Consider the following 22,104-nt stretch of genomic DNA (forward strand, 5'->3'; position numbering starts at 1 on the left):
AACTTATTAATTGTGGCTTGGGGCCATCAGATGGACACATTGAAATTATTCGATCAATATTTAAACTCAACTAACTTTTTGTGTCCAACAAGAACTGATGAGTGAAGTGAACATAGCCTGTGTGGCAAACAATTAGAGTAAGGCTGGCTAACCAACGAACTGTATACCGCCAACGTTATGAAGTCAACAGTTTTGGGACTAAAGCGACCTATGTGCTGTCGTGCTGGAATGTCGTTCAACTTCATAATATTCATGGATGTGAATATTACTTTATATGTTGTCTGAGTATGATGAATTAAAAACTACCTGTTAAGAATCCTTTTTGAGGAATTAATTGTAAAGATAATGATGAAGCAATGAGGGACTCCTCAATAACTATTCTGTATTATGTCTAACTTTACTCAGGGGAGTAACAAAAACAGTAACTAATGTTTAAGTAATCAGTAATTAATGAGTCATTACTAGTTTTGTGCAGCTCAGCAGCTGATTCAGAGTTAATCAGGAACGACTCATGAAAGTGGTCAGTATGATCAAGTCACATGAACTAATCATTACTTAATGATTAATAAGAATCTCCCAGTCGGTTCTACAGTAACTCATCATTATCTACTATTTAGTCCTCCATTAGGAATTATAAGAGAAGTACTCATTAACAATTCATCAATTGTCAAGTCGTTCCTGACTCGTTCCTCACTCGTTCGCTCCTAATGGCATCTGCATGATTTCACAGACTGGAGGAAAACAACCAGCCAAGTAAGTGTGAACTCCAATCCCTCCGACAATGCATGTATTTCCCGAAGATGCCAAATGAGTTTCTTTATCAGTGTGCATTGTGATGGACATTTTGGGCAAGTGAACATTTTGGTGTGATCTAATTAATAGACTTGACTTTTGAAATGAGGTGCAACACCTTTGCTCTCCTGTTTGTTGACACAGGTAGGTCGTATAATGTGTACTCGAAGAACGAGAACACAGAGCTGAGCGGGGCTGGGTAAGCCAAGTTGCATGCCCAGTAAAGCTTGAACAGCTTGTCCACAGGACATGCCAGGCCTTCGTCCAAGGGAATGGCGATTTGTCAGACTTGGCCACGATGACGTACCGCTGTGATGCTCCCCTTAGATGACCAATGCAGGCTACTTGTGGCTGTATGCTCTGTGCAGGATACTGGGATGCACTGTAGAGGGAAGTAATGGTACTACCTAAAATCAGAAAACAGAAATATAGAAATAAGTCAAGTTCAGTTCAGCAGCAGCATGTCGCAAACTAGTGCTTTATAATTAGTTTAGAAGAGACTGTTATCAAAGTCAAATGTGATTAAATACCCCCCATGCAACGTGTTCTAGTCCCTGTTAAAGTCAAATATGAACAGCCAATAGTAGTTCTATGTAGGTTTATGCTCAACTTAGCTTCATTAACATTAGCCATCTGACGTTAGAGACATAGTTAAAAAGTCACAGTTTGTCGTAGCATCATTTCGTTTTGCGTGAAACCACTCAGTGAACTACATCTCTACATCTCTAGCTATGTTCTACGCACAAATGAAATGTTATCTTACCTGATGTCTTTCATCCAGTGACTTCTGGTCTTTTTGTCAGCTGGGATGCGAAAGAACGAGCAAAACCAGTTGCTCGTGTGAGTAAGTCCCAGTACGAAACACACAAGCATTGTAGCTTCAGCGAGAGAGACGTCACTTACGCAAATTTTGGATGTGTAGTCTTTCTAATTCCAGGGTGTTCGTCCCCCACACCGCTAGTGACACGTCCATCTTCCATGGCAGCCAACAGCAAAAAGAGCAGTTTGACGGTTGCAAGTTGAAACATTTGATTTCAGCTCAACGGTGATTGGTCAATGCACTCAACACACAAAAAGGGTGGGCCAGCTCCGTTGTCATACTAAAGGTTAAAAGGTTACAGAAATGACACCGAATGTGTTGAAGTGCCTTTGACACAGCAGATGTGTTGAAAAAAAATTAGACATTAGTACTAAGAGATACTGCCGCCATGTTATTTTAGATTAGATTTCAGTTAGTTTGCTATGTTGTTGTTCTAATTCAAGTTCCTTTAATCTCCTTTAATTTACTTTTTAGTTGTCCCAGGTGTATTTGCATTAATGGGAAGTGCATTTATTGAGGCTTGATGAAGACATGATGAAGGAAATATCTCATTTCATCAAGGCATGCACGTAGAAAAAGTGTAAACTGGCTGTCTGGGCTCCTGGTTACTCAGTGTGTGTAGTTGAATCACTAACAACAGGTTGTTTTAAACAGTTTTTTTATCTTCAGTGTTTTGGTTTTCCTTTCAAATGTTAAATAAATAAATAAAAAATAGGACAAACACTGTCTTAGTAAACTAATTACACTGTTATTCAAAAATCACCCAATGTAAGCTGGGATGGCTCCAGCCCCTGCATGACCCTATAAAGGATGATCGGTTACAGTTAATGGATGGATGGATTTTAAAATTGCTTTAATGTTGAGCCACTTCAGTCTGTTAAATCCATTAATAGTCCATGAGAACGTGTTTTATCTTACACAATAAAAGCATGTACATGTAGGGGTGACGCGGTATACCTGTACGTATTGATAACCGTGATATTCAAAAATTAAATATTGATATCATGTTAATAATACACATGATAATTTTGTGTAAATAATCAAGCGCCTCTTAAATAATTGTATATATACAGTTATGGTTACAGACTCTCTTTCCACCTCCCTACACTTGTATTTTGAGTGTAATTCTTTTACCAAAATCAGAGAAAAAACAAACAATAAATAAAGTTATAGATGAATTTGACTGATAGCATTACTTTCTTTTTTTTTTTTAAATCTTCTATCAATATTGTGGTAATTTTTGGCTACAATTATTATGTAGTGATATCGTGACAGCCCTACAGTAGCCTATGTACACGTGTAAAGCCGACCCGGAGCATTTTATATCGTCAGATGATTTATGAAATGTTTTAGCATCTATTTGCAAATGATATGAATATCTGCTTTATCCGGTATAAATATATACTGTGAGGTTTATTTGTTTGGTTTGGTTTATCTGGTCTAATGTAAAATTCAAAAACAAGTGTCTGAGCTCAGGTCAGTATGTCTGAAGATTAACTTTCACTGTTTTCAAAACTCCTGAACAGCTGCACTGTAGTGAGAGCAAAAAAAAAAGTACAGTGTGTGTAGCTGAATCAACAAAGGCTTGTTTTAAACACAGCGTTGTTTCACCCTCAACACTCATCAACAGAGTGCTCACTAGAACGTGTGCACTGTCCCTCTTGTTTGCCTGCGTGTCCACTCACGTGGCCAAAAAAAAAATCAACTTGTTGTGCTCAGTGCCCCGAAGGGTCAACTCCGCCACCGGCCTGTCAATCATATTGGCCCTAAGCAAAATGTATTCATTACGGTAGATAATGTGTCATTTGCGATGGACAATGTCAAGAACAATTCAATTACGGGAGGTCATTTCCTCGTCGGTGGATGTGCTACTGAGGCCCAGCATGAAAATAGCTGGGAGCCTTCCTGCTTGCGTGATATGGTGTGTTGTTTTTTTCCAACAATTTCGAGACCCCAAAACCACCACTTTTTTCCTTTTTCTTCCTTTGGTTTTTTGTTTTGTTTAGCATTTATTTCCACATTTTAGCATATTGAATATATTTTTACTGTAGACAAAATATAAGTCACGCTGGCAGGGGATTAAAAAGACTTTAAAATGTAAAGCATGAAATGTGATTATTTCTCTTTCCAGGTGCCTTTTTGATCCCGTACATTCTTTTCTTGGTCATTGCGGGGATGCCATTGTTCTACATGGAGCTTGCCTTGGGCCAGTACAACAGGGAAGGGGCAGCTACAGTTTGGAAAATTTGCCCCGTCTTTAAAGGTGAGCTTTGACACAAACACGCACACACACATGAACCTGCATATCTATTCACTTCAGCCTCTCTCTAACCTCTTAAACTGTCCTACTTATAGCTCAGTCATGCTCTTTTTCTTGCTTCTCTTCGGTGTCTTGCCCTTTCATTTCATCCCTTTGTTCTTGCCCTTTAACCCTCATAGGTTCAGAAGTGTCACTTGTGACTAATCTCTCTGTCGCATCGCCTATTTCTCTGTTTCACCTCTCTGCATCGTTTGATTTGTCTCGGCTTGTACTTCCAACCTTATACCCCTGTCTATGTTGTTTCTTTTCAAATGTCGAGCGAAGCAAATGCAAACCAGGTTGGTGACCGTGGCATACTGAGGAACACAGTAACTGGGGTCAATGTAATTACAAATCACTCAATTAAATTAATCAGAGACACAACCAAAAAGCTCAAATCAAACATTATCTATGCTGTATTATTGTTATAGAGAAGGCTTTGAGCACATTATAAAATACTGACTAACATGGATTTATGTGAAACTTGTATAGACTTTATTATAGCAACTGGGCATTACCAATATGATTTTTTTATATGTGATATGGACTTCACTATAAAGCAAAACCTGCAAAAAGCGGTTCCTAATTAGCATTTGCGTAGATCAGCGAGAAAAGCAGATCTAAGAACCTGGATCTGGAAAACCACAAAGCCTGACCTCGTCTTACATTGTGGTCTTTTCTTATTATTTGAAGCAGCATGTTTCAAATAATGTCAGATAAGCACGTCAGTCTGCACTATTGAATCAGCACCGGTCACTGCTTTTGTTGGCTACAGCTCGGAGGAGGTCTTTGTTTTTTTCCTGTCGAGAATGAGCGGGTGATGGATTTATGGCTTCTCTTGTTTTCGAGTAAGGATTTCACATTCCAGTGGAGACAAAACAACTAACCCCAGAATTTACTAAAATAAAAAGTGCAAAATGATGGAAAGTAAGCATTCGCACCCAGTGGATGTGTGTGAAAACCTCATGGTGGTGATAAGATGGTGAAGGGTGACTGAAAATATTTCTTGTGAGGACCTCAGATTATCAGTTTATCAACAAAACTATACTATAGAATATTTATTATAGGCGACTTTTTATCTATATAACACAGCTAACGGTGGGAGTTGTCTTAGAGATGCGGCGTCTGTTGATGTGGTAAATATCAACTTTGCAATCTGTACCTGCCATCCATGATTAGCTGCTTATTTTTGGTAATTTCTGTAATGCACAAATTCCTATGATGTTTGGTGTTATAAGCATGTAAACATGTTCTAGTAGAAACCCAAAATACAAGTATGAACCTGGAAAAGAGCATGATATGTCCCCTTTAAGTGAATTTGCGCTGGGCTGCAACGGCACTAAGCACAATATGAGTGTAAACCATCATTTTGTTCTTCCTCACTAATAACACTGTGTTCCTCAGGTGTGGGCTACACTGTGATCATCATAGCCCTGTATGTTGGCTTCTACTACAATGTCATCATTGCCTGGTCCCTCTTCTACCTGTACTCCTCCATGACCAATGAGCTGCCATGGCTCAAATGCGGCAACATCTGGAACAGTGAGAACTGCACCGACCCCAAAGCCCTCAACGCATCCATCCTCGGCAATGGAACATCTTACGCCAAGTACAAGATCACCCCGGCAGCAGAGTACTATGAGTGAGTGGTTTCTGAAATTCAGTTTGCAGAGGTGCACCATGTTTAGGCCATGACATGATTTCCATTTTATGCAACTGTCGAAAGAAATGTAATAGAAATACTCTTTGGTAACCTGACTTTTTCGAGTTTGAACAGGAACATAATATCCTGTACATCACAGCTATTCAAGCGTCAGACCCTATTCAATTTCCTTACAAGCCATGTTGCCAAATCTATAACAACAAAACACACACACAGATCAAGTAACCCACAGTCACACTGTGACAAAATGATCCAACCGAAAAACCGAGCATAGTGTTGTCAACTTATTTCCAAGTAGCTGGAAAGTAGCGAGCAGCACTAGCTCCAAAAGACCCTAAATCTAACGAGAAAGCAGAGAATTTGATTTATTGATTGCTGTTGGGATGTAGTGAGAATTTCAATAAATATAACAAAACGTGTTTTTGAAGAACAATACCAACCCTAGCTTTAATACTGATACAGTTTTTGCTGAGTCATAGGTTGAATACTGTCCACCCAACAACAAACAGTGTCACGTGGAAGTGTAAGGATGATTTCATGTTTTGGGAGCGTTGTCTGAATAATACTTTCTATGACACAAGTGCACCAGTATCCACACAAAGAGGCTGACCAGTCACTTAAACATGAGTGGGGGGACACTAAAATTAACCTGACATAAATGTTTGCACTATAAAAAGGGAGTCTACAAAAAGTTCAAATGCACTCTTTGAAGTGCATGAAAAAAGCTCCGTCTGTTTATACTTCAAAGACAGCCAGTTCTTCCCCAGCTTCTGTGAAGACTGACTGTGCAGCCCAGAGGAAGTCTGTGAAGTGACTTGGACAGTACAAGGGACACGTGCTAAGCATGACGCACAGAATGCATTGAGCGTGCATCCCGCCAAATAACTGAGCTTCTTAAAGCTCCCCTCCTCCCATTCGGCTGGGACCTGCACCGTCTAGTACCGTATGTTTATTCAATCAGTATCCCTGGAAATCGTTGAACCTTCCAGGAACTCTCAAACTTGATATGTTTTTCAAATACACTTTAACTTAACATAAGGAGGTCAGCACCCGCGTCAGAGCTCCAGCCTTGTGAATTATACAGACTTTCAAAAAAGTGATGCAATATCATTCAAAGAGTAGACATGGTGCACAAAATCATCATAAAAGCAGACTATGTGTCCCAGGTGGACGATTACACTTCACTCATAGGAATGAAATCCGCAGATGTGCACAGACAGACTGACAACAATAAGGTACTTCAAGACAGATCTTTCATGGGGTTAGACGCTGTAGGGGACAATAATCCTCCTGCTTCCAGCTAGCTTTGAGCACAGGAGCAATGCCAAGGCACAGCATGAGAGCATGAGGCCAACTGAGTCAACAGCCTCTTGCTTCACACCTTACACTCTTCTACATCCACAAATCCTCTTCAGCCTACTGTTCTCAGCTATCGTGAGTGGATAGTTTGCAGAAAAATTCCAAAAAGTAAAACAAACAAATTTAAAATGGAACATTCTGGTGTGTTTAGTTTACACCAGAGCTGGTGTAGAGTTTAGGCTCACTAACTCAATACAGTATATTACGATCATATTTTAGCTGATTTATTGCCTAAGATTCACAGCACGTTATTCATGATTTAATTTTATTGTTTGCTGACACTGCATTGTGCAGGAACATTGCATGAGAGTAAGATGAGACTACTTGGGGTCCTTTGACCTCTGACCTCTAGATATGCAAATGAAAATGGGTTCTATGGGTACCCACGAGTCTCCCCTTTACAGACATCACTGAAAAACAAATACAATCAAAATCATTGTAGCTGAGAAGAACAAGCTGGTGTGACATCATGTGACAAGGGCTTGTTTGGAAGATGTGGAGAGGAAGGGAAAATGTGAAGACAGCCGAAAACATGGCTTCTGCCAAAAAACTGATTTGGAAACCAGAGTACGGGCATTCCTCTTTGATTAATTGTATAACATGTGCAGCCTCAAGAGATCAAAGAAACCTCCAGAAGTGTAATTCCCAAATCACGGCATCATGTCTATGAGCTGTACCGAATAAAGCAATGTCGTCTCATTGCTTAAAGACATACAAATCATGAAGTAGTAGGGATGGGCTCTCTTAAGCCGCCCAATATGTTTCATCAGAAGTGGTTTTCGGGTGGTCGAACAGCTTTGGAAACCCCCACCCTCCACACCTTTCCAACGGGAAGGTTGCAGCCGATAATATCTGTAACTTTCCGAAACCATCAATCTGACATGTCCTCCCCAAGAAAATTAGCCGGGTTTAAACTATTATCATTCTTTACACAACAATTTTTGCCACTTGGGATATGTACATCTTAGTGCAACACTACGAACGTCTTCCAGGAGAGACTGTATGTTAATCTGGCTGTTATCCCATCTTTAAATGATGATCACATCTCGCCCCGCCTTCAAATGTGGCAGCTCACAACAGCTATATACACTTTTACCTTCCGACATAGTCAGACAACACGTCATACAAACTAGTTCTTTTTTAGCATAACCTGGCAGTTAAAGCTGCAGTGGGTAGAATTGGAGCAAATAGGATTAAAAAAAAATGTTTCCCATGTTTTTGTGTCTAAGTGACTAATGGGGACAACACTTGAAATCGGTCCAGTATTGAGGGAGAACCCTGATGCCAGCAGCCGCTAAACGAGCTGTAATGTAATCATTTGGGGCAACCTGGCACCGACAGTTTACGTCCACTAAAAGTGTTTGTTTTTGCCACTGACAGGCTCAGAGTGTTACTATAAGTGTCTGACAACATTATGGAAAGGACCCTACAGAGAAATTAAATTGGTTTCTTTCCCTTTCACTTGATCCAGCCTGTTCGTTATTGTGTGTCTCACTCTGAGAAGCCTTATTGTGGAATGTTACATTGCCTCCACATTGTCAAAATCATCTAAATATTCAACCATGACATTGAGAATCTTTTAGATAACACTAAGCTACACTTTCTGTTCTCCAGCGCAACAAATTCTGACAATACTGTCGTGGCACTCCTCTCTCCACTCTCACTCAAGTTTCCACTGTTGCCTTCCAACAACAAGTCACATGACAAATGACAAACGGAAAGCGAAAGTTAAAAAAAACTTAGTCATTAGTCACTTAGTCACACAAAAACATAGGAAAATAGGGTCCAGGTTGAAAAATACAAACGTTATCCTTTAAGATCAGTTGCAAAAGTCAAAATTCAGGCTAGGAAGTCTCAATTCCATAATACATATTAACTGGGCTTTAAGTTGTTTGCACAGGAAAAGTGTATACAAAGTGGACATGCATTTTTTTATTTTTTAGTGTGTTGTTCATGAATACTTTTATCCTACAATGAAAAGTAAAGCATTACATTGTTTGACAAATACTGGGCTTTCTGTTTAAGGTTCCCTGCTGCCAGGTGTAATCAATCGAGTAACATATGTCAGACTCAGTTACAACATGTTAAGTTTTCGGATATATAAAAAACTATTTTAAAAATAACAACAGTGACAACACCAACTCATTTCATTAGCACACATCCTTTTCCTCTCTCTTTTCATCTAGCCTGCAGCAACCACATGTGATTTCCTGTCAAGGATAACTAGACTTGATAAATAGCCCTCATTTAAAACAAAAAAGATCTAATTACATAGACACTTGAGGAGATTGCTTTCACTTCAATCTCACATGCAATTTAACACATTTGTTGGAAGGATTACATTTAAAACAACAAGTAGAGTACATTTGTAATTAATTAAATAAATCCGATTGAAATGAGATAGAACTCCTCAGCTGCGTTTTAAGACTCAGGTCTGCAGTCCCTTTTATTTATGTATTTTTTGCATGCCCTATTTCTCATTCTGTAGCCACCATTAAGACCAGGCTGCATGCAATAGTGTGCCAGCCTAAAGTATACAGAGACCAACTAATGGCAACGTTGAGTGTTAGGATAGCGACATAACCAGCTCGCTGAGTGATGATAAGATTAAATGTGTTTAGAGTAACTGGGCCAAAGGGACCTGGATTGATGTTATAGTGCGCATTTACTGGCAGTGCACTAGCAATACTATCAGATGTACAAGGAGGCCTTGAGGCATTACAACATAACACCAACACAAAGCCTCCAGGTCAGAGCATAGACTCTAAATTTCCCTCCCCAAATAAACTGATGTCTTCACATCGCTATCTGCATCCCCAAAGACCTTTATAGCTTTGAATTTACTATCAGCCAAAGATAAGTAAATGCTGAGGAGTTTCACAGATCCTTTGGTCCCTTCGGATTGAATGTCTGAACATACTTCAGTGTGCGTGTCCCTGAGGCGGTTTTGTTTCGGGCCGTTGTGTAAGCAACCTGATTATCAGATCCAAATCCAGTTCCGTTGTTCATCAACCCATAACATCACATGCCGACTTGATTGAATTTTTCCTTGAGGAAAATTTAGGTCAAATGTGAAGGGAACAAAGATGCTTTGAATTTTTTTACAGCAGGATATTGGTTTTAAGGGACACTGTGTGTTTGCCATAACTGGTGTGCTGCAGCTTGATATTCCTGTTCTCTATTAGAAGGTGCAGGTGACCGACTATGATGAAGACATGGCTGTCCACAGTCTCTGCCCCTCAGACAGTCTGAGTCCGCCACTGGTCTTTGTTGTTGGTCTCCTGATTGCCCATAATGAGAACTCATCACGACGGACAGATGTTTGAATCTGCTGAGGCATTGTGACCAGAGTTTTTTATAGTGCCATTTTCCAAAGCATTTTTAATTCAGTGGAACAGCTTTACCCGGTATTTGTTTTATTTTATAAACTGTGATACCACTTTGAAATGGAAACCAGAATCTGCTGTTACTGCACAGTGAGACTGCCAACAGTTAAGGCAGGGGTATGCCAGAAAAGAACAAGTTTGTAAACCATGCCATATGGCCATATTGGAAGGTAAAGTTTTTATTGCTTTTTATGAAAAGTTAAACTTGGAGGCAGCATGAAAACCCGGCCGTCAGAGAGGGGGCAGTGAATCATTAAAATATGGGAATAACGATGCACACTTTGGGAAATCTCTTTCCTGGAAGGCATTCATAGTGTTGCACTTGATTTTACGCACGGAAAAAGTGCTAGAAATGGTTGTGTAAAGCTTGAAAAAAATAGAGCTTGAGAGAGGTTCAAATCGTGCTTACTTTCTCATCCTCACATCTAGGGGGTTTCGACTTTCACTTTGGACGAAGCAAGGTCCCCTGCTTCCAGTTTTTATGCTAAGCTAAGCTAAGCTAAGCACATCCTGACTCCTGCGATATATCTTATGCACAGATGTGAGATTGATATGAATCTCATCTCAATCTCTGAAAGACAGCAAATAAGCATATTTCAGTAACAATAACAGTGGGCAACCTCCGTCCGGTTCTGAAAAGTGAAGCCAATGCGTGTCTTAAACTTGCATTCTTTCTAATAGCCAATAGGGGGCGACTCCTCTGGTTGCAAAAAAGAAGTCTGTGTGTAGAAGTCTATGATAAAATGACCCTACTTCTCACTTGATTTATTACCTCAGTAAACATTGTAAACATGAGTTTATGGTCTTAATCGCTAGTTTCAAGTCTTCTTCAATACAGCATGATGTTCACTTAGTAAATTATGGTTCCATTTAGATTAAAATAGACCATAAAGCAGGGTATGCTTTAGGGCGTGGCTACCTCGTGACTGACAGATCGCTAGCATGTCGTTTTCTGGGTGTTTTCCGCATTTGTCTTACAACTTTAACCCTTTTATATACTCCACTATTATAATCTGAAGTTGTGTGCTTCCTTTCCACTAATCTGAGGAGACATTAAATGTATGAGCTTGCAGCTGGAAACAATATTTAGATAGGGATGTAAGAGACACCATTTTTTCAGCTAAAATACATTAAATCTACATAAGTGTTGAAAAAAATGTAATTTGTATGTTGTAAGTCATTTAACTGAATACTTAGGACATGCATTACAGCACTCCACCTTCAACCATCCAATCCACGTCACCCTATTTCATCATTGGCCGGAGAGCCTCTGTCCCATACTTCATCTCCCATCGTCACCTCTGACACCTACAGTGTGGGCTGCTTTGTTTGGACTCTCCCAGTTGCTAACCTGGGTGGGCCTGTTCGACAAAAACATCTATAATTTAAGATGTAGCCGAAAGAAATAACATACCATACCGCAGAACAATGTTTTCACATTATATGTGCCAAGCAGTACTATGAATCATGAGACAAATCTTGTCATCAATTAATAACAAAAAACGATTATTGATTTCTCACCTATGACCATATACAGTATATGAGAATTAAAGAATGTGCAATCTTTCTGCAGACGGGGTGTGCTGCATCTCCATCAAAGTAGAGGTATCAATGACCTGGGCCTGCCTCGCTGGGAGCTGACCTTGTGTCTGGTCGTGGTGGTCTTCATCCTCTACTTCAGCCTGTGGAAAGGTGTCAAGTCCTCAGGGAAGGTACAGGCCTGGACCACCAAGCTTTCTTTGCTTTCTGAAAGTTAACTTCTTTTGATCAACAAAAAAAAAAAATAGAACCCAAATCATGTTATAGCAACTATAGTATCTGCTTTCTGCTTTCTGTGACAGAGACATTTCCCAGACATCTTGTAAAGCAGCTCAATGTAAACTGTTTGTGCTGGGTCAAAAAAGTTAAAAGGCAATGATAAACATTGTGAGGACTGGAGAGCATTCTCCCATTAACATTGCATGCTATATAATATACTGCAGTTACTTGCATTCATGCTACAAACTGCAGCAAACATTCTGTGGCTGTTTATTGGTAGAATGATTCAATGAAAAAAGTAACTACATGATGAATGTTTCTTCTTCCCTTACATCTGTTCGTGTGTGTATTCAGGTGGTGTACATCACAGCTACCATGCCCTACGTGGTCCTTTTTGTTTTGCTGATCCGAGGCATAACTCTACCAGGGTCCATGGACGGCATCAGGGCCTACCTCCACATCGACTTCAAGCGGCTCAACAATCTAGAGGTAAGAGACAGTGCTTGTTGGTAACAACCCGTCCACGGGTGTTGGGAAAGATTTTGAATCGGTAATACACTGACTACACTGACGCCACTTCAAAACACCCGAACTATCTCTTCAACCCGTGGGACTTTCAGATCCATTTATATTTGACTCACACGTCAGAGTGTATGTGGATTTAGAGAGCCTTCTTTCTTGGTTACTGTAATTCATTGGGTGGAGTATCTCAAACTCTGAGGGTTAAAAGCTAAATTTCAACTGAAGCCTCCCATACTGAGGCATGTATGTATATGAATGAATGCACTCTACCATATGCACAGATACAATCTTCCACTAGCCGAGCTGATGTGTGAGAGTTCGGTAAGAGTTCAGTTGTTTTGCATAACATTGGTGTCACGAGCCATGTGTTTTCCAATGAAATCAACACAGCTTGTTCAGAGAAATGGAAATATGGCAACCGCACGGACAACGGCTGACTCAAATGTAAATGTTGAACTTCAATCAGCAATTACATTCGAGTCACTCCCTCTCTGTGCGGTCTTTTAGCCTGGAAGCATCTGTTTTTAGGAATTCAAAAGCTTTCTTGTTTGTCATTTATTTTTGCCACAGGTGTGGATTGATGCCGCCACCCAGATATTCTACTCACTGGGAGCAGGATTCGGGGTGCTCATTGCTTTTGCCAGTTATAACAAATTTGACAACAACTGCTACAGGTAAGAGCTTGCACTTCATTTGTGATTTTTGATAGTCCAAACAAGCCCACAGCAACATAACATCCTGCTGTCTTTAAGCAGCCAGGCTTTTCCAGCATGTAACCGGATCGTGAAGCAGCAGAGGTGATGCTAATCTGTTCAGCTGACCCGGATGGCTGGGTGTTAACGGGACAGATAAAGTACAGGCCAGGAGAGGTTGCCAGTTAATAGCCAAAGGCTGTTTGGTTTGTCATAGTGCTGCTCTTCTTCAGGAAAAAGCAGGTATTAGGTTGTGAGCTTGGCTAATCTTTTTCCATATTAATAGGTTGCAGTGGTGCTGTTGGAGGCAGACGCTTTAGGCAGGACAGCAGTTTAACCTATCATGTTTGGGTATATACTACACAAAAATTGTTAATGCTGACATGACCTTGCTGCTGCAGTACGGATATCTAAAATATTAAAAGGTGAAATATAATGCAAAGTGTCATTACAGAGGCTTCTGTGCTATACTGAAAGTTAAAAGTATGATGGACCCCTCCTCTCCTATCCGCTCTCATTTCCTCCATCGTCTTCAACCCCAAATGAGGCCTCCTGCCTTCCTCCCCTTTCATGTCCCATTTAGAGATGTGCGTGGTCTGCTGGCAGGTGGGATTCGCATTATGCAGCAAATGAGCAAATCCGAACTAGGTGAAAGGCAGCAGCAGCAGCCCGGAAGAGCTGGTGCTGTTAGAAAAACAAACACTGAACACAGACTTTTGTTTGAATACCCACACAGATGAGGAGGAGGAAATCTGCACATGGTATAGTGCAGTTAGTGAGCAGCGTGTCCTCCATCACAAGTACCTGTTTAAGAAAAACATAACCCCAGGAAACCAAGGCAAATTATGTATTAGGTTTAAAAGTTTTTCTTTCTTGACTGGTAGAAAACCCCCAGAGCAATCAAGAGTAAAAGATGAGGACACAGAACTGCTGCCATTCTTTGTTTGTTATGTCTACTAGGTGAGGGATAATGTACAGCGAGCCGGTCATTGTTGTGACCCGACAGGGCGATGCGGCACCCCGATGTGGAGCGGACAACAATGAACCGCTAGCTGTTCATTATCCCTCTTATTACACGGCTACTTACTTAAGAAATCAATAATTTGACACAAAAATGGTTCGCCAGCGTCCGACATTAGAACTGCGCACATAGCAATGGTCGTTTATATCTACATAGGGAGTGGGTCCTCTCCACGGAGTCCGCCATGTTGCACCACCATGTTTCTACAGTAGCCCAGAACGGCTTGGGCCAGAGTCGATAACGTAACTCGCTCTTGTCGCCGCCGCTCTCTCTCTCTCTTGCTTCACCACTCAGTTCCCTCGTACACACACACTCTATGCACTGACTCTGCTCCAAATGACCACATGGGAGAGGCTTCAGTTGGTTTCAATCTGCAACCTCACTGCTAGATGCCACCAGATCCTACACACTGGACCTTTCAATTAAAATATCTTGAAATAGTATTGAAAGCTCATTTGAATATTTTTTGTTAAAATAACATTGCCAGAGCCTTGTGCTTGAACTGGACAGCTTCCAGTTGTAAAATGGACACAAATTCCTTCTTACTTTACTATTTTGCCAAAAATAACTTGTCTGTAATTAATGTATTCCTTTGTCATATTCAGTGGATTGGTTTAAGTGAGGCACAGGCTTCTGTGATGTTAAGCAGCACCTGTGTGTTTGTGTGCAACCACACTGAGGAGTAGGACTGAATAAAAAGGTTCTATCACAGCCTGCACACAGTACAAGAAAGAATTAGACAAATCTGAGGTGAAATCAGTGGGAAGAAAATGCTTCATTGAGAGATTTCTGCTCCCTCAGCCCAGGAGGTGGCCGTGGTCAAGTTTACCTTATTCAGTTTGTCAGACAACCGCAGGTTAGTGGCCACAGAACAGCACACTAATTACCGATCAAACCACCAACAGGAGCAGAGAACAAAAGCTTCTCATTAACCTGAATATCCCCTCTAAAACACAGCGTTTGGCAGATCAACCCATGGAAAACTTGAAAGATATCAAGTAACACATGGCCCCATTTTGACTTTACATGTTCAGGTAAAAAGAATGACACTGGCTTAATGTTTCTTTTAACAAGGGACAGTTAATCCCCGTTAAAAAATAAAGTTTGTGACTCCTTAGCCAAGCTGTAAACACAAATGTAGAAGATTGGTAACGCGGACCTTCAAGGTTGGACAATTAGACACTCAGCTTTCTTTTGAATTTGTTTTTGCTGTTGTGTTGTTTTCTCTCTGTAGGGATGCGCTCTTGACCAGCACTGTGAACTGCATCACCAGTTTCTTCTCAGGGTTTGCCATCTTCTCTGTGCTTGGATACATGGCTTACAAACATGGGGTGAACATAGAGGATGTGGCAACAGAGGGTAAGTGCTGCTGTTCAAGACTCCTGCATTACACCATCACTGACTGGTTTAATACTGTATACTGCTGTGATTCTGTGTCTACTTAGTATCTTTTTTCTCACTTGATATGAAATTAGTGATACAATATTTGGTCGTGCAAATTTGCACAAACGTTTATGAAAGTCATAACCTTTTGTGTGTGCATTCATGTTTCTGTGTGTGTATGTACAGGAGCAGGATTGGTGTTCATCATCTACCCTGAGGCAATTTCGACACTGCCTGGCTCAACGTTTTGGGCTATTGTGTTCTTCATCATGTTGCTGACTCTTGGCATTGACAGCTCGGTGAGTCACAATGATCGCTCTATAGAACTATAGAACTCTATAGAACTATAGAACTCTATAGAACAGAAATAGAAATATTTTTAGCAATTTCAAAACTTAGCGGGTAGAACATGTATAAAAAGGCAAATACATAAATAAGACGTAAGTTGAGTGGTGAATATTACTGATGAAATCTGTGCATACATACTAGGGATGCATCGACTGCAAAATGATGCACCGATACTGATGTTTAAAAGAAAAATTTGAACGATAACCGATGAATGATACCAATGTTTTGTTGTTGTTTATTTTGTTGTTATTTATTTCCCCTCTGGTGCCAGGAAAACAGACGTCCTCACTCTTAAAGTCATTCAGCACTTCATTCATATCATGAATGAGCACAAATTAAATTCAGATTTATGAAACGAGCTTTAAAATAACCTTTGTTCATATGAAAAATAACTACTTAAGCCCCTTAGGCTGTGTATACTACATACTCAATGAGAGGAATTTATTTTTAAGTACTTACATAGCCCAACAAAAACATTTTGTGGAACATAAATGTAATTGAATCAGCAGCTAACAACAATAAATGCAATACAACACATGAACACTGCCGTTGGTGAACACCATCTTATTTGCTGATAGGCCGATTGCAGTCAACGAGACGAAAATTGTCCGATACCGATAAATTGGTGCGTCCCTAATTCATACAGTGCTTGTATAGGTTTACATAGTGCTTCAGCCTGTACGAAAGGTACAGACACTGATAACATTTCTTTGGAAAAAGTTCTTCATCTTAAACGAGCCATGGATTTCCCCTTGTTTGACCCAGTGCTAAGAAAAACAGTGCTCTCTTTACTGTGCAGGTACAGAACAGAGCAGACAGTGTACGCTGAGACCCCTTTAGGATAGAAATGATATCCACGGATCACGTTGAAAGACTTTCTTCACTGAGTTGCACATTAAACCTGACATTTATTGGAACATAATGGTCACTGTATACTCACTGCGCAAGTTCATCTGAGAAACTATGCCGTTTGTTTTCCCCATAGCACAATTTGTCTGGTATGACATGGAGGAGACACAGTAGGATGTCTTCTAACTCAAGTCGACTAAACAAATGTTTAGGGATTTTCTGTTTTTCCCTTTTTTCATACTTTCCCTGGTTGGCAACCTTTATAAATACAGCTCAGGTTCACTAAAATACGCTGTTAATTTAACAAATAAGTACTGTTAAATGATAAATAACCCAGGCTGACTTTATGACTCCATAAGTTTTATTCAATACACAGATTGAACCGTTGGCAGTAGCCATCTAAAATACCAATGAGCACATCTGTGGTGTGTAAAACTGACTGATGGTGTGGTCAAGTTGTAGATTTTAAGTAATAAGAGTAAAGTAATGTAGAGTAAATTATGTTTCAGTGTGGCCAGCTGCATTAAAGTCACTAAACGGTCTGCGGCAACAAAAACTTCTTTCATTGACATTTCAAAAGCCAGCTGTAATTTAACAAGACATCTAACCAGTGACTCACTCACGCACTAAATAAACAAATGATACTTTAATTCCCTCTTATCGGTCAGCAAATGTCCCCAAGTAATTAACTTATCCTCTCAATCATTTATCAAGTAGGTCAGATGAAGACCATGTCAGTGTTACTACTGTAATGTACTCGGTATGTGTATTTTATTGTATCGTGTTCTATTTTTATGCCTTTACTTTATTGTTCTGCTGAGGAAGGACAAAAGACACATTTCCAGCCCTGATTGGATAATAAACTTCTATTATATTCAACTCTGTCAAAATAGAAAGCAATACCTACCACCCTGTTAATGGACATATGATGTTGTAAATGCAAAATGACACAATTCAATTTCGGTGGATATGGATAACTACATTGCTACCACTGTAAAAAGTTACATTTACCAATCTCAATCTGCAACCCGTTCTTACGAGAAGGCGTAAAAATAGCAAGTCATTATGTGGACATTGTGCGTGTCATGAGGATGCATTTTTAGGCTTTTCGAATGTCATTTATACGCCACGCAACAAAGCTACGGTAACGTCCGCAGTTGGGTTGAGCCAACAAAACCACTCACTTGGGTTTAGGTAACAAAAACACTAAGTTTGGTTTAGGAAAAACATCTTCTTCGGGCTTCAAATAAGTACGTCAACTAAGTAAGTACATTAGGGTACAGTATGTATCAGCATACTTTTAAAGTGTAGCGCATACAAATTATCAATTACATGTTTGTTATGTTGAAGCTCTAAAGGGGTCACTTCTGGCTAAACATCTGTCAGCATGCACAACTGGTTGAAATCCTCAAGTTAAAGTCAAGGCATAGTGTCCATTAGAGAACATCTTCAGTAGGTACACATTTCTGAGTCTCATGTCTTTCTGTTTGTGTCCACCAGATGGGCGGTATGGAGGCGGTCCTCACAGGCCTGTCAGACGACTATAAGTTCCTCAAGAGAAACAGGAAGGTCTTCACCTTCGCCACAGCCTTTGGAACCTTTCTGGTTGCCCTCGCCTGCATTACTAATGTCAGTATCAGGTTTCAAAGTGCCATACATTTACACTTGTACCACTTTCAACATAATGTCTGCTGATGTCATGTTTCACTTTGTCTTTCAAAATCTAGCTTTGTATTCTTTTCAGCCATGCGCAAATACTGTACAACAACCTACACTAAATAATTGTCTCTCTCACAGCAAAAAATATTTCAATCTGGTGGTATACCACAGTAGGGATGGCGTTGTGTCAAAACCTGGTAAATGAGAGCTTTAAACTGCATGTGATCGCTGCCCAGCCACATGGTGTAATGTTGTCGGAAAAATATCACTGAACCCTTTCAAAGACATGATAAAACGCTATTGCATGACATTCTGATGACAAATTAGAATTTATTAAAACTGCATCCAGGAATCAAATGTTTAATTTTCTCTATAGTCCCTATTCATTCACATGGCATCAGCACCAAGGACAAATGCTTAGCGATTACAAAAATACAGAAAGGTATTATGTTGGTGATTCACATGGTTCATCTCCCTTTAACAAAATAAATGAAATTATTGTGTAGTGAATGATGTTTTTCCCCTGCTAGTTCTGTGGCACAATATACAAATTGTACCACTCTGGATACAAATCAAAGATGTATTGTACAGAATATCTAACGCACACAAAGTCCCCTCTTTGTACATGTGAGGCTTGCTTATGCTCACACATCAATTCTTCAACGTCTCCTCAAATGGCAAAACAAGCATACACTATTAACTCTGAGAGGCCACTGCTTATTCATTGCACACAAGGGTCCACTTCTCTTCAAAGGTTAAGATTTATATACAACGCGCTATTAACTAAACTTTCTCTGCTTTTTTCCCTTTCTGTAGGGTGGGATCTACGTGCTGACCCTGTTAGACAAGTATGCAGCTGGGACTTCTATACTGTTTGCCGTGTTGATCGAGGCCATTGGAGTGTCATGGTTTTATGGTATGAAACTCAGTGTCCGACAGAGTCGCACGGCAGTTTGTGAAATAGTCACGAAATTGAATCTATGTGATTCCTATACATATACACAAATTTCCCTTTTTTCACTCAGCACGACTTTGAACAACGTATTTCCTACGAATGTCCAGCAACATGTGACGCACCATTCAATTTATGCTCCAGTCTTTTCAAAATAAAACTACTGAGTTAGCTTTAGGAAAATATCATAGTTTGGGTTAAAATAAATCCGGAAGTGCAGAAACTTATGTACGTAAGTTACGTGACAAATAAATCAACGTTGGCTTATGGTTTCACATGGAACACGAACACCGGTATCCTGTTTTTTGACCCAACCATCCACCTCGACCTCTTGCCTACAGTGCATTAACCTTTCTACACTTACCGGTTCACAATTACTTGGATTACATACAAATTGATTTCACGCTGACCATCACAAAAAAAATTGAAATTCGTGTCTATGTACACAAATCATTACATTCAATTTTGTGATTATTTCACAAACGGTTGTGTGACTGGGCTGTAGTGTCACTCTTCTGGAACAATCAACAAGTTGTGATCAATGTTAGAGCCTGTCTGCTTTATCTCTGTGTACTTTCACATATGCAGTAGGCCTACAGGACAGGGATGAGTAAGATCAACCACAAGACAAAATTATGCAAAAAAATAAAAGACAAAGCAAAAGTCATGAGATTGCATGCGGAAAGACTCAGCAGCAGGCATATCTAACCTACCCAGCTTAGTATATCTCGTCACCATCTGTAAACCCTTAGTTCGAAAAGGGAAGGTATAAATACAGAAAGAAAAAAATGAAGAAAAAATAATTTCAAATTGTGCAAAATACAAAATGTGGATATGGGTGATGTGTTATGTCAGCTCAAGGTCGGAAGGCCCAGGTCAGACAACTGTCTGCGCCAAGTATGCAGTCTCACTGGACAGTAGGAGGGAACGTAACACAGCCTACACCCTTGTTGTCAAAGAACCTGCTGTAGCCTACACTGATTGAATGATGCATCTTGACTCGCCACATTAACCTTTGCTCTGTAACTTTTCGTCCTCGCTCCAGGTGTTGACCGCTTCAGCGAAGATATCGAGCGAATGATGGGCTTCAAGCCAGGTCTCTACTGGAGGCTGTGTTGGAAATTTGTGAGCCCGATCTTTCTGCTGGTGAGAGGGATAAAACACACTGAAGTATTTCCATTGGTTGGTTTTCCTTAACAGAGATAATATGTGATCCTTGACCCAAAGTCCAAATTCAACAGATAAATCAACTAAAAATGTTTGAAGAATCAACAATATGTCTTCCAGCGGCTGTCATTCACAAATGCCTGCAGGCTGTTTTAAGGGTCAAAAATAAAAGTAGTATAATGGTTGATTTCTTCCAGTAACTGTCATTCACAAAGGCTGCACGAAGGGATCAATCAATCCAGCATGCAGTAAATATGCAATGTTTGCATGTCAGTGCCACAGTGACGTAACATAGAATCAGAATTTAATCCCTATTAGCATCAACAGCTAAAGTACTTACAAGCACACAGGAAAAAGCATTAACCATTCACCACAGGGTGCAACAGTGGGGCTTCTGGCTTATACCCAGAGGGAAGGTGGGATCATGGAGGACAGTTTGAACCTCAGTACGCCTCCTGGCGAGTTCTTCTCCATGTGCATTAGAGGAAGCACATGGCTATGTCCACTGCTGTGCAGGCGAGGGTGTAGACGATCATGTACTTCCTCTAATACATAACGCTGTCTACACCCTCCCCTGGACAACAGAAGAAGTTTGTTGTAACAAGGACTGCAATTCAGGAGAATTGGTCATTCCACATTGTGAGTAAAAGGGACAAATGCAAAAATAAACTAGAAGGGCACTCGGAGATCGTAGACCTCCGCCAAGGCCTCTTCAAAATTGTATGAGTTCTTCCTCGGGCCACGCTACACCCTTCCGCCAAATTTCATGAAAATCGGGCCAGTAGTTTTCCCATAATCCTGCCGACAAACAAACCAACAAATGGAACCAAAAATATAACCTCCTTGGCGGACGTAATAATTACAATAATTTACAGATATATTTTGGTATGTAGGGTACTGCCCCAATAAACACGCTTTGTACTCTAAAAGAGTACAAATCCATGACGAAAATTGCCAACTTAATGGAGTGCAACAATTACATGTGCCCTCTCTGTTATGTGAGCGTTTGCATCATGCACCATTGTGCTAGTAACATCGGAGATGAGTAATGGGATTGAGAAAATAATGATATAACACCACACCCCACCAATTATAATCCACCTCATCCAATCCTTTTCTTGTAGCATCCATGGATGTGCACTGCAATTATATCAATGAAGAGATGTCGAACATTGCAAGCAACACTAATACATAGATGTAACACTCCTTATGTGTCTGTTTCTCTGTTTTCCCTTCTCTCTATCACAGTTTGTTGTAATAGCCAGTACTGTGACATCGTCAGGCCTGAAGTATGATGACTACGTCTTCCCTCACTGGGCCAACGTAGTTGGCTGGGGCGTGGCCATGTCCTCCATGATGTTTGTCCCCGGCTATGCCATATATAAATTCTTGAGCGTAAAAGGAACATTCAAACAGGTCAGTATGTATGTATGT

The 22,104-nt window shown here is 40.3% G+C and overlaps 1 protein-coding gene across 3 annotated transcripts in view; it reads left to right on the forward strand.

The window, feature by feature from the left end:
- Nucleotides 1-22,104, forward strand: part of slc6a2 (solute carrier family 6 member 2) — a 37,341-nt gene that overhangs the window by 10,692 nt on the left and 4,545 nt on the right. For all 3 annotated transcript variants that reach the window (XM_037755896.1, XM_037755912.1, XM_037755904.1), the window contains exons 3-13: nt 3,744-3,875; nt 5,316-5,553; nt 11,893-12,031; nt 12,432-12,566; nt 13,170-13,273; nt 15,547-15,671; nt 15,882-15,994; nt 18,393-18,521; nt 19,368-19,467; nt 20,549-20,649; nt 21,919-22,086. In XM_037755896.1, coding sequence (XP_037611824.1) covers nt 3,744-3,875; nt 5,316-5,553; nt 11,893-12,031; nt 12,432-12,566; nt 13,170-13,273; nt 15,547-15,671; nt 15,882-15,994; nt 18,393-18,521; nt 19,368-19,467; nt 20,549-20,649; nt 21,919-22,086 — 1,484 coding nt within the window. The remainder of the gene's footprint in view (nt 1-3,743; nt 3,876-5,315; nt 5,554-11,892; nt 12,032-12,431; nt 12,567-13,169; nt 13,274-15,546; nt 15,672-15,881; nt 15,995-18,392; nt 18,522-19,367; nt 19,468-20,548; nt 20,650-21,918; nt 22,087-22,104) is intronic.

The sequence above is a fragment of the Sebastes umbrosus genome, chromosome 2, assembly GCF_015220745.1.
Source record: "Sebastes umbrosus isolate fSebUmb1 chromosome 2, fSebUmb1.pri, whole genome shotgun sequence".
In the NCBI taxonomy this organism is placed as follows: domain Eukaryota; kingdom Metazoa; phylum Chordata; class Actinopteri; order Perciformes; family Sebastidae; genus Sebastes; species Sebastes umbrosus.